At 40.9% G+C, this 13882-nt stretch overlaps 1 protein-coding gene across 1 annotated transcript in view; it reads left to right on the top strand.

Annotated features, from left to right (window-relative positions):
- Positions 1–4643: 4643 nt before the first annotated feature.
- Positions 4644–13882, top strand: part of LOC124063710 (V-set and transmembrane domain-containing protein 2-like protein) — a 51895-nt gene continuing 42656 nt past the window's right edge. Inside the window, exon 1 of the mRNA XM_046397636.1 lies at positions 4644–5031. Coding sequence (XP_046253592.1) covers positions 4914–5031 — 118 coding nt within the window. The 5' untranslated portion in view covers positions 4644–4913. The remainder of the gene's footprint in view (positions 5032–13882) is intronic.

Genomic DNA, 13882 nt, shown 5'->3' with positions numbered 1-13882 from the left:
TTTACAAATTCCTACGTTGCTCAGTAACAAAACGAGTAGAACGGCAGGGCGTCTTTTGCATATTGTATTGGCAGAGGAGGCCCAGCCCCATGCATCTCTTATCAGTGATTATGACTGTGGCGTGTTTAACAGCGGTTGTACAGCAATTTCACAGCCGAGAGGAAGAAGAATAATTGTATTTTCCGAATGACTGAGTGCAAACACTGTGCACTGCTGTGCTTTTGGGCTCCTCTCTTTGAGTATAGGGCTGAGAGGAGAATGTATTCTGTTAGTGAGAATAAGCACAGGGATTTCTAAAATGTGTAAAATGGTCATTGCGACTTAAAGCCTCAGTGTCAACAGGCTGTCAGAACCTGAAAATCAAACTCAACAGTAACATCTTTATCTGGGTGTCAGTTTTTAACTAGTTTTTAGCCATGACAGTTTCAGTCTGTCATTCTGTCATTCACTTGGGTCCAGGCTGACCAAACTGGATGATTGCTCTTAAGTGTGTTACCGACCTTTATGCCAGTCGCAACTTGTCATAACTTGTTACGTTCCTGGGATCCTATGTTCCAGACTACAGTATTCTGTTCAATCACATTAATCTTCCTATTGCAATCGGATCATACATGTATTCGACTCATTGCAATTTGAAATATTTTGTAATTATTGCCCTTTTTTTTCACAATATGTAAACACATCCATAAGCTGTAACCCTATAGCAGTCTAACCCTAATGCTGAATTATGAGGCAGTTCCCATAATAGTTTGTATGAAATTAAGTGAATACAAAGCTGAGAAACATCTTTCTTAGGTTCCCATTGTGTGGTATATAAATATGGGGAACATAGGAACCATCTTTTCCTCCAACACCATCATCAGTTCAAAATTACAATTTCTCCAATACTTTGGTTTTATCAAAAAATACCTCAAACATAAATGACATTCCCGTCTATCTCAACTGTAATTTGTCTTTAGTATTAATTGACGAGCATCTTGACATGCTAATGTTAGCATTTAGCTCAAATGACAGGACCACTAGCATCACTGTAGACTCTTAATCTTATTAAACTTTATCCTTATCCTTAGAACTAACGTTTATCTCAACACGTTATTGAGCAAACCTGCCTTTAACCGGCCAAACCAACTGCATATTTGAGAGCCTTCTTGGTGACCCCTTCACACCAAATAGTAGAACAGCAAAATTTATCACACACATTTTCTCACAATGTAAGTGGTGCAACACAGCTGCCATAGTATTGTTGAGGGGAAGCCACCCTATGTGAAGGCAAGAGGACTAAACTAAAATCACCAAAACTTGCTGAATTTTAGACTGATTTTCAAGGGGCATGGTTTGTTATAAATGTCAGACATGTATGATGATCCAGAACACTTAGGTTAGTAGCGTAGCACAACCAGCCACAAAAGGGTGCCAATCTAGCTTTTAAAAATGAGGCTTGTGTATACTTCAGGCTAACCAGCCATTTCATACTGCTGTTCCCTAAAAGGTCAGTGCAGGTAAGACACTCTGCAATTTGTCAAACTTTACTAAAGTTGATTGCAGTTGTTCCATTGCCAATAAATGATTTGGGGTTGAAACTTTACTGTTTTAAAAGCTGGTGTGACTAGCACAAAAACCCTCTGGCCAAAACAAAAAGGGGGGAAACCTCAGTAACTGGGCATCCTTCTTCAGGACAGCCGAAAGCAGCAGGATCACCCACCTGTGTCCACTGCCAAGTCAGATCACTGTATGTGACAGGTGTCTGTGCTCAACCTGAGTAGAAGGCTTGGAGCTGACATATTGGGCTGTGAACATGCTCATACGAACAGCAGATACACAGTAAAATGGTGCACAGGTTAAGATTGGTTTCCAGTGTCTTTTCCTATTTTAATGGCTATTTAAGGCAGGAGGAGGAGACCTAAATGGCTTTAATCAAGTGAATGACAGCAGCAACTGATGGGATATGAATTTAGATTTTTTCTTTCTTTCTTTCTTTCTTTCTTTCTTTCTTTCTTTCTTTCAGAACAACAACAGAATCTCCTGGTATGATAAAATCTAAATGTCCCGGTTATTCAGTTTGTCTGTGCACATGCAGATAGCAGCAGTGTTTAAAGCAGAAATTTATCAGGAGGTTTCCTTTATTGTACAACATCATCGTTTAGTTTACACACAGAAAACTGTCATAACTCAAACTCGTGAGCTCAAAACAAAGCTGTTAATTGCTGTCGTAGTCCAACTGTCAGGCTGCAGCAGCAGCAGTTAGCACAGGGCCTGAGCTCAGCTGCTGTATAAGTTATGTCCACCAGACTGGCTACTCTCACTCTCTGCATGATATTCGACAGTGCCAAAACACATACACTGCCCTTGTTTCACTTGGGCATAGCAAAATATTATCCAGGCACATTCCCCAGTAAATGGGGCCTAATAACACCCCAGAGGTAAACTGACCACCAGTTGGAGATCATCATAACAGCATCACAGCCCATAACAGACACAAAATATCAACTGCATTATCCATTTCCCATTCTTAAAGCCCTTTGTGTTGCTCCTCTTAGTGTTGTGGACTGCTTACGCTGTAGGAACAGTTTATGCAATTTTATTTTTATGGGGTTTTTTTGTTTTGTTTTGTTTTCATGAAAGGCTATGTCTTGGACTGAACAAAAGCCCAAGAACAGCTAGGATAATGGCTTTTATTAAAGAGGGTAACTGGAGGCAGGTAATACAAGATGAGGGTTAGAGTTTGTTTTCCTTCGTAAAAGAAAGTCTAGAAAGTTTAGAAAGAAAGTTTAGTTATGAACCAGGTTTGCTCTTCAAAGCAAGGGTCCAGCAGGCTGAAGCGTGTCTATGTCAAAACATATCAGAGGATCAGGCAGAATAGTAACAATCAACAATGATCGTTGCCATATAAATATAGGGATAGATAGATAGATAGATAGATAGAAAATAACATAAGAAATGAAAAATATATTAAGAGATATTTACATTTTTTAATATTATGATTAATGTGTAACTGTTTGTTAATCCTACAAAGTCACAAACAAATGAATATTGCATAACACAGCTCTTTTTCTGTACCAAACATACTAACACAAATTACTGCTAATACACATTTTAGTTGCTAATGAAAGAAAAATTGGCATATAATCTCTGATTTTATGTCCTAAAAAACAAACAAACAAACAAACAAACCCGCTTCGTCTAGGTCAGGCATGTCAAACTGGTCCACAGGAGGGCCGGTGTGGCTGCAGGTTTTTGTGCCAACCAACCAAGAGCACACCGTTTGACCAATCAACTGTCTGAAGACGGAGATCAGTTGATTAAATGAGTCAAGTCTGGTGTGCTGCTACTTGGTTGGAAAGAAAACCTGCAGCCACATCGGCCCTCCTGTGGACCGGTTTGACATGCCTGGTCTAGGTTGTATCCTTGAAATAAATAGGACATATAGTATATCATTTTATCTAACAAGATGGACAAAATACTGCCTGGCTATGCTGCCCAGTTGTGGAAAAAATGATTATGATCAATGAAGACTATTCAAGCCCTTACATAAAGTCCAACAGCCCATATCACAGTGCTGCTTGTCACTGGAAATGTTTTCTTCTGCTGATCAATATGTGACCAATACTGAGGCTGCATTTCAGCACCACGGACAGCAACACACCAACGCTTCAGTACGCTGTGCCTCCGTCCCTCAGTGATCTACACCCACTACAGGACCAAACCAGGACTGGACCACTCTCCAAGAACCTCTGTGTCCAAACACCCAGTAACACCATTTCCAAACTAAAGCTATGATGATAAGCTAAAGTAGCTAAATCGAGCAACTATGATCCGCAGTCCTTCTTTTAAAACCCCTTGAAAACAGATAGATAGATACTTTATTGATCCCGAGGGGAATTCAAGAAAAAAACAAAATCAAATCAAAAAACCAAAATTACCAAATATTTTTTTTAAAACATCAAATATTTATGACAAAATAAGCAACAATCTCATCATAAGCAAAAAAAAAAAAAACCTCAAGACTTTGGGTATCATTTCGTTTAACACTCTAAAACTCGTTCATCATTAGATTTAGATTTTAATGTTCCTTGGTATCATTTTAATGACAGCGAAAAGAACACAGACACAGAAAGAAAATCAAAAATCAAAGCCACTGAAATGAAAAGGCCAATGAAATAAGTATGATTGTCAGTGTGGCCATTAAGATCTCTTTGCTCATAGAAAGGGAAAAAATAGGTTGAGATAAAAGTTTTAAGGGCCTTTACACAAAGGAACAAAAAGCAAAAGTTATTTCTTCTTACATTTTCGTTTTCATTTTTAGTTAGAAATGGCATAAATAAAGAAATGATAACTGCAGTAGTGGTCTGTGGCACCATATGGGAGGCAGACATTTTACCCACAGCCTCAGCTTTGTTTGCTGGACCACCCCGATCTATGCTTGGTTCTTTGTCCGTTTATTTATTTACTCATTAATACTGTATATTGCTGCATAACACGCAATAATAATCACGTGTTAGTGTAATGCATTTACAATACACGCAGTGATTTTTTTTTTTTTTTACTTTTCTGCATTTTTTCCCCTCTAATTCCTTATAAAGTTTACGGTTGAATGTGTTAATTCCCAGTGAACGCCGCGGCACTTCCCATTTGGGAGAAGTGTCCCTCCGCCGCACGTAGAGCCGACCGAAAGGAAGCAGAGCGTCAGTCAGTCTGCTGGCATTGAGGGAGGCTGCACGACTTTTTCTTTTCTCTGTTTCTCACAGGTATCTCACTCCCTTGCTCGCCAGAACAAGTCACTTGGATTAAAATAATAACAGTAACAATAATTAACTAGTCCAACAAACAAACAAAAACAATCTTCTACGGCGTCCACTCCACCCGATGTGAAAAAGACAGACAGGAGAAAGGAGAACACATTAAACAGAAGAGAAATGGGAGCGTTCAGGGTGCTGCTGGGGAGTTTACATTACATGGGACTCTACATGCAACTTAGTGCCTCCACAAGGCACGCTGGACACGGCGAGATAGAAAACCACATCTCCGGGAACGGTAGGTGTGAAATCCGCTTTACGTTCATTAAATTCATTTGTTTCTTTTATTTGAGGAGACAGCAAACGGGCTGTGGAGGGGACGGCATAGTGATGCCATCTGCTCACACGCAGAGGAAAAATTAAACAAAGAGCAGCGCGCAGGCTGAGAGGCTGAACGTGGTAATGTGTTAAGTATTGCAAATGTGTGTTTTCTGATTGTGCGTGAGTAAGCAGAGAGCTTGTGGTTTCTTGCTAGTAGTCATTACATGAAAAAGAGTTTCAGTCTGTGCAGTGAATAAATCAACTTGTCATCCAGTCAGTGCATGTCTGTTCCTCTTGATAGACCAGCGAGGTTTGTGGTCTTATTTAAATGTGGGTGTTCAGAGGCTGAATCCTCATGTGGTACCTCTTGAGGTGTGAGGATTTTTCATTGGTGATGTGACCCTGTGTGATACATTGCGAGCCTGTGCTCATGACTGACGGGATTTGTTTTCTCTGAGAGCCGCAGCTCTTCAGCAGTGCTCCTCCATCCTCCTCTCCTCCTGATCAGTGGGTGATTCATCCAGACGGAGCAGAGGTGATGTCAGCTGACAGATGGAAGTTAATATTCTCTTTTAGTATGCCCATGAAATGTATACTGAACAACCTTCCACTCAGGTCTGCCTCCCTCTCTCTCATAAGGAGCTGTCCTAAATGGCCTCCAGTGTTTACACTCTGTTACATCATAAAGACTGACACACACCGTGTGTCACGGCTCTCTGGTTTGTTTCGGTAACTTTAGCTCAGTCTGCCCGTCTCCACAGGTGTCATGCTGCACTGGCAACACAGTGTTTGTGTGGGCTGAACAATAAAATAAAGAGGAGGGATTGAGAATGAGTGGAGGTGACAGCCAGCCAATGTTACAATAGATCCATTACCAACTTCTCTTACACAGTATCAGTACGTTGTCTTGAATGGATTTACAGCCTGTAAGTGTGCTCTGTTGAGCTGAATCTTCCCATTTCAAATACCCGCCACTGTCTGAGTCTCATGAGTCTCAGAGTTTCATGAATCCCTCTCTTCATTAACCCGGTTCTGTTGAGTTCTTGGCAACACTTGCTGCTAACAACCCATATGAATACAAAATTATAAATTGCTGCTAACCCCTTTGTTCTAAGTAGTTGTTAGCAAAAAGCCGTTGCAACAAGCAACATGAATTACATGGATTATCAGTGGTTGCTGTCATATTCGTCATCAGGGGACTCAGGCGGGAAAAAAAAACTTTCTTCGTGGCCAGAAACATAGCTGATCCGGATCGGCTGGATCAGGCTGTAACCGACTGACTTGAGCGAGCACGCAGGGTTCACAGCACCAAACAGATCCAACAGTAACTGAGATTTTACTGGGTCTTGGTTGTGGATCCTTGTGGATCTGGATCTGTTTAGCTCTGTGAGTCCTGTACACTCACTCAGCTCAGTCGATCTGATCCAACTGATCTGGATCTGCTATGTTTCCAGCCATGCGGATTTGCCACGACTGTCCTATACTGAGCTGCATTATGCAAAATTTGAAACCTACACTTGAATCACATTGAAACTCGAAGCAGGTCAAAGCTGTTCCCTTTAATTGAGACACTGATTTACAAAAATAAAATGATCTTGTCAGGTATGATCTGCACCAACAGGAAATTATTAATTGAAACTCGAGAATTTGAGGGAATTGAGCCACGCGTTTTGTAAGCAGTTTTGAGCAAGTGAGTCATCCACAGAAAAAGAAAACTTAAAGAAACGACGCAACATTTTTGTTATTTATTCAGGTTTTACAAAAACAGACATGAAAAACATGCTGCGGGTCCAAGGAGACTATTTCATGAGTTGTTCCTAGTACAAATGTCCTAACTAAGTTTTTTGGCCCTGACCTGAGCTGTTGATAAAGAGTCCCATTCAATCCTATTGTAACCAGCTTCTGTTTGAATAAAGTCTCTGGAATTAGGAGAATTTCCTTGTCGATGTTTGTCCGGCTGTCCACTGACTCCTGGTCAACGGTCTTTTATGCTGGTGTAAACAAACAGCTGATGTCCGTTTCCAGTGTTCATTCGGTCTCTTGTCGTCTTAGCCGTTTCATCCATGTAGTGTTTCTCACAGCTGTCACGTGCTATCATACACCACTACAGTCTCTCCCCTCTCTTGGGGGATCCTGTCTTTAGGCTTTACCTGCAGAGATCTTAAAATGTCAAACGGTTGGTGGTTGGTGGCCTGGACATGTAAGGGAGACCCACTGGGATGCTCCTGGTGGTCTCTGCAGATCTAACAGTGCCCATCTTGGCCTTTGGATTTTCACCATCCATTACATCATATCATCATTCATACCTCATCATATCAATATACTTCATATGCCATCCAGTGATGTCTTTGTCTTTGATGTCAAGTTAAAGGATTTCTCTATATTGAAGTTTTAAATATTATTTATTCCTCATATTCCTGTTCCTTTTGTTGCATTTGGAGCAGTATGAGTAATACCTCATGGCAGATTGGCGCATCCATAACATAACATATCAGAATCTGTTTTCAAACTGAATAATGTGCTTGTGGGAACAGTGGGTGTGTGGGATTTTTATGGAAATGAGTGTGTGCAGATACACTTGTTTTTGCTTTGTCCTGAAGGTAAAATGAAAGAAAAGAGGAAGACAGCAAGACACTTAAAACTTGCAGATGTCAGTGCATTAACCATTTCATGTACTATAATTGTACCTAATTGAATTTTTAAAGTGGCCATGCAATGTAATAATTATACAGTGCTTAATGCTGAATTATAGAGTCAAGTCTAAATGACTGCCAGATGAACTGTAGGTATGATGATTTGCAGGGAAGTGATGAGAGTTCAGGCATGAGAATAAATCCACCTCAGCTGACTTTAGCACCTTCATGTTTGCAGAATAAATTTGACCGTTTGTTTTACACGGACATCCATAGTTACGAGGTGAAATTACAACACAGGCATAGTGAGTATTTAACAAATAGCAAAAGGACCGAGCTGGAGAAGTCTTCATTTGCTTTTCTGAGAATATAAGTTTGGCTCATATTGGTGGTTTCCGAGGCCCATGGCGATCATAATTTATCCTCCTTTTTCTTCTCTGACACTCCACCAGCTGCAAAAGAGAAGGAAAAATAAAAGTATGAGAAATGAAAGAAAAACAGTTTGGATTTGCTCAATTTTCATAATGTTCCGGTCTACATCTGTCCAGGCACTGCTTTATTCATTGAATTAACTCCTAATTAGGGCATGGTTATCCAGCGAAGCGATTATTCCAGCCAATCAATTGCCTTAATTAATCAGTGAAGGGTAAATGAGCCGTTGGGCCAATAAGATACTAAAGCTTTACAAAGGAAGCTGGATTGTAATGAGACAACAGGAGCATTACTAACAGTCTTGAGAACATTTGGAGACATTTGGAGAACAGGATTTTCTTCCCTTTTTGATCATTTATCATGTTCCATCACACCTCAGCCAAAGTCTATTATGGTTTCCTTAGCATCAATCTGAATCAAAACATATTTTCCACCGTAATGGAAGGTGTCAAAAAAGTACTGTTGGCTCTGCTGACCGAACTAAAGAAGACAGCTGTGCTTGTGAGCTTTCACTCAGGGGCAGTCCTATATCTTCACCCTGTTTTGACCTCCATTACCAGAGAAATCAGCCCCATTCTAACTCCCATTATCAGATTGGATTTGAACCATTTTTTTCCAATTCAACAGGTGAATCATTTGCCATTCAGTCAAGACAGAATCCTTTATGGCTGCTGCACCACTTTAAAAGGCTTCAGGCATGGCTGCTCCTCTACACTATGACAGTATTTGAGAGGACTATAATGGATGGATGTATGAGTAAAAACCCAGGCCTGGCACAGATGCAATCACAGCCTGAAATGGTTAAGCCTCTTTTACAGCCCCGTCTTTACCACCTTATATGCTCTTTTCTAATGATAGGTGTGCTGTATGATAAATACAGTGCGTGTGTGTGTGTGGGGGGTGGGAGGGGGGGTAATGACATCACACTACTAGACTATTAAAAATTTAACAATAGCTAATGCTGCATCACTGGCAAACACTCAGCGGCAGTTTGTGGGGTTTACTCGCGTCTTCTGCATAATCAGACACCAAATGTCCCCTTCTGCTCCTCGCCTCCCACCCACTCACACTTCAGTTCTGGTGGGGGTGTATCGACAGATACAGATTCAAGTAGCAGTGAACAGACATCGCATAGTACTAAAATATTTTAAAACAATCATCTGAACAGCTGACGATTGGTTTTAAACAATCCATTTTCAGTAAAATAACTGAAATAAAGGATTCTTTCACTAAAACAGATACCTAAATTTCATTCTAAATCATGTTTTTATGCACTCCAGACAATCGCAGCCAACATTAATGTTATCGGTAAGTGGGTCTGAATTGTACTTGCCTAAAGTAAATCTTTAATTGGCCCCACACAAATAATTTCATTTATTAAAGGATAAGTTAATTGTCATGTTTAATCTAATCTGACTTACATTCAAACATGCAGAAAACCCCCTACCCCCCACCCGCAACCTAATAACACCCAGCTAAGCTTCTGTTTCCAGGATAACTGATATGTGCTTCAGCTTCAGCAGTGTTTACCTGCCGGCATTTTTTTACGAGTGCCCGATCTGTAAGGCTCATGTGCTCAGCTGAGACAATAAGGAAGTGAGATGGCTGACTCCTTAGGTACCTTCTTTCGGTTGTCGGGGGGGATAGTGCAGTGACCGGTAGAGTAGACACTCTCAATGTGTCTCAAATGTTTGTTGATGTTAATGCATGTAACAATATTGGCTTATTGACAAGAAATTTCAGCAATTTTGACAAATAGTTTGAAGTTAAAGTCGTTTCTCAGTATTCGTCATATTATGCGTAAAGTCAAGAGACAGTTTGCCGGGATATTCATTCCAAGATGTAATGTAGCCTAAATTTGTTTCATAGTTATGATACTTGGAACTCTTTTACTCTCTCTGGTTCAATCTGCCATTGTCAGTTAACACAGAGGCAAGTGGAAGAAGAAGGAAAGTGTCAGAACAAACAGGAAGGGTGGGTGAGGGAGCAGAGGAGAGAGGGACAGGCTGACAGTTTTAAAGCTTGTTGGTGCTCAGCGGTAGGTAGAGCCAATGTATTTGGGTCCTGACCTCAGTATATACTCCTCACTGTGAAGACAAGTGCTGGAGGGCAGCCTCGGATAAACTACAGAGAGGAGAGAAATTATTACTGTAGCTGCTCCTTACCTCTGCACAATGCACAGCTCGGTTGTCACAGGACTTAAAAATCAATTTTGTACACACCTCCTGGCATTGTCTGCATATCCCTCCATGAGCAAAGTGTAATCAAAGTAATAATCCATGACATTTTCAGATTAATAGATGTTGGCTTTCCTGCACTCTAACAAGCATTCAAGTTGTACACCAATCAGCCACAACATTAAAACTGCTGACAAGTGAAGTGAATAAAATTTATCATGTCTTCACAATGCAATGTTCTGCGGAGGAAAACTAGGGTTCTGGCAATCATGGATGTTCTTTGATACACACCACCAACCTGCAACAACACTGCAGACCAAATTCGGCAACCCCCATGGCAACATCTCTTCCAGTCAGCAGCAGCCTCCCCCCAGCTGGACAGTGTACCCGCAACATTTCAAAAACAGCTCAGGAATGTCTCAAGGACCACAACAACAGCCGGCAGACTCCCCAGATCCCAACCTGATCGAGAATCTGTAGGATGCATTGGAATAAGCCGAATTCACCCTCCCACCAAGACCTCATCAGGGGAAGGGACACAGGACTTCTGGGGGTATTTTGTGGTCACTGACATCACAGTGCTGGATCCTTTGGGGCCTGGCAGAAGGGGAATTGCCACATGACTCCTTCACCGACTTCATCGCACCATTGGACTCACCGACACTGCCCTCAGCTGGTTCACCTCATACCTCACAAATCGAACAGAAGACATCTCTCTTGGACATTCCAGTTCACATGCTCACACAGTCACCAGTGGAGTTCCCCAGGGCTCAGTCCTTGGTCCCATCCTCTTTATCATATACCTACTCCCCCTCAGCCAAGTCACCAGCCACCATGACATTTCTTACCACTACTATGCTGATGAACACAGCTCTACATCAAAACAACTACTGCAACCCCACCCTCAACATCACCACCCCCATCACTGGTACCATCCTCATCACAATCATCACAACTCACCATCTGTCTGGAGGAGATAAAGGCGTGGATGGGACACAACTTTCTACAACTAAATAGCTCCAAGACAGAAGCCATCACGATAAGCACTCCAAGCCCACCAGATCAAATCATCATCCATAACCAGCATCACTTTCTCCGGTTTCAACATTCCGCTTTCCTCAACAGTCACTAACCTTGGTGTTAGAATGGACTCTTTTTCACCTTCAAATCCCATATAGATCATCTTTGCAAGATTTCATTCCACCACCTCCGTAATATTGCAAAACTGTGCCCCACTCTCACCTTTCCAGACGCTGAAAAGTTGATCCACGCCTTTGTCTCCTCCAGACTGGACTACTGTAACTCACTTCTCATCGGGATTCTTAGCAAGAGCATCCAGAGGCTCTAGTACATCCAGAACTCTGCAGCTAGGATCCTGATGTAAGTGCAGAAATACAAACGTATCACACCGATCTTACGCTCACTCCACTGGCTTCCCGTCTCTACTAAGATTGAGTACAAGATTTCACAGGTCAATCATCAATACATCCATGGAAATGCCGCACCCTATCTCCAAGAGCTTCTCATCCCACAACCCACAACACGCTTCCTCCACTCCTCTCAATCAAAACGTCTCCTGACACAAAAAACTAAACTCAAAACCATGTGAGATGGGGCCTTCTGTGCTGCTGTTCCACGTCTGTGGAATGCCCTTCCTGACATCTTAAGGGCACCACAGTCCACAGAAAGTTTTATAAAAGGGCTGAAAACATTTTTTTTTTAGTAAATCCTTCTGATTTATATAAATAAGTAAATAATAAAAAGCCTGTAATATAGTTTTTTTGTTTTTAATTTAAATTAATTTAAATGATGAATGTTTTTAATTGTATTATTGTTATTATTGTTCTTATTGTATATTGTTTTTCTTATCTTTCCCTTCATGTTAGCACTTTGAGATGTTTTTGAAAAATGTAAAGTGCAATATAAATAAAATGTATTGTTATTATTATTATCATCATTATTATATCAATGTATATTGAAACTCCACAAAGTTTGGGGAAATGAGAAACTTGAGTTCCATGTGTGAAACAGTGGTGCATACACCAGATGAAAGACAAGATTGTGGACAACAGGAGACTGATATGCTGGCTGAAATATGACAATAATATAACCTGCCAAGTGTGAAGACTTGGAATCACGGTCAAGATGCAACAACATATGGATCAGGACAGGAAGTTCATAATGAAAAACAACATGGTGAGATTTGTGGCTGACTTTATCTGCTCATCGCTTCAAGCTCAGACATGACTTACAACTTGATTCTACCTATTCATGGCTGCTGAAGCGGATCAAGGCCCCTCTCACAAGGCCACAATCCCCCCCTAGTAAAAAAAAAAAAAAAAAAGAAAAAGTATAGCATATCACTTTACTACTTCAACATTATTTAATTTAACATCACCAGATATTTGGTCTACTCGAACAGTAGAAGCACAAAATGATCAAATTAAACAAAGTGACTTGAGCAGGCAAAATACTCGTTTAAAATTGCTGATGGTGGGGCATGAAGTTGTGTGGCAGACTCATCAAAACACTGAGGGGCTCCACAGTAGTTCAGTGGTTAACACTGTTGCCTCACAGCAAGAAGGTCCTGGGATGAAGTTCTCGCTTGGTCAGAGCTTTACTGTTAGCGTGTTCTCCCCTATGTTTTGGTGGATTTCCTCCAGGTGCTCCTGATTCTCCTGCCGAGAAAAACATGCAGTTATTTCTCCTGTCATTGCCCTTGATTAAAGCACTGCCTTAGAATTGGAGTTGATCTCCAGGTACTTTGATGCTTAGGATGGGTCAAATGCAGAGAACAAACCTCCCTAAGGGGATCAATAAAGGATAGCTAAAAGTCATAGATCCCCGTCTGGTGGACAGAAGGATTAAACATCTGCAGTGAAAACGTGCACTGCCTCCTGAGTGATCAACTGAAAGATAAGATTGTCCCCTTTCTTAACTACCACTTAAAAGACCAGGTACTGCAACAAGCATGGAAGTGAGGCAGAATTAATTCTGTGAAAATTTACTTCAACCAAGACTACACACATGAGATACAAAAGAAATGAAAGGTAGTGTGGGATGTAATTAGAAAGCTGAAGGAAAAGAATATCAAGGCACCATACCCTGCCCTGATGAAACTATTTTTGGAATTGGACACGAAATCATTTGATGCTCTGACAGACTGTGCGTCTGTTCTCAAGGAGATGGGAATTCACATTCAAGAGGACGAGACAGTCAGACATCAGAAACTCCTGATACAGTGCAACAGCAGTGCCATGATGGAGTGGGCCAGTAAAGATGATGGACCAACATACTGGCTCTTAACAAGGACACTAAAGTAAATGTCTATGACTAATATGAATCTTTTTCTTATTCTTTCCTTTTTCACTGATGAAGGGTTTGCATTAGTGAATAAAGTGATGCTTAAGTTATGTAAATTTGGTTGATTTGACCTTAACATCTTGCCATTTTGCAGCTGCACTTGGGGCTATTAACTTAGAGAACTTGCCTCATCTCTCTGTTCTTTTTCTTATGTAGAGGCTCTTTAGACATTATTTTATTTTATAAGTGAAAAAAGTGTACTTTTGGTGTCATATAACATCCA

This window comes from Scatophagus argus, chromosome 8 (genome assembly GCF_020382885.2).
Source record: "Scatophagus argus isolate fScaArg1 chromosome 8, fScaArg1.pri, whole genome shotgun sequence".
Taxonomy (NCBI): domain Eukaryota; kingdom Metazoa; phylum Chordata; class Actinopteri; family Scatophagidae; genus Scatophagus; species Scatophagus argus.
Note: the sequence above shows the minus strand (reverse complement) of the source record. Positions and strands in the feature narration are given on the sequence as shown.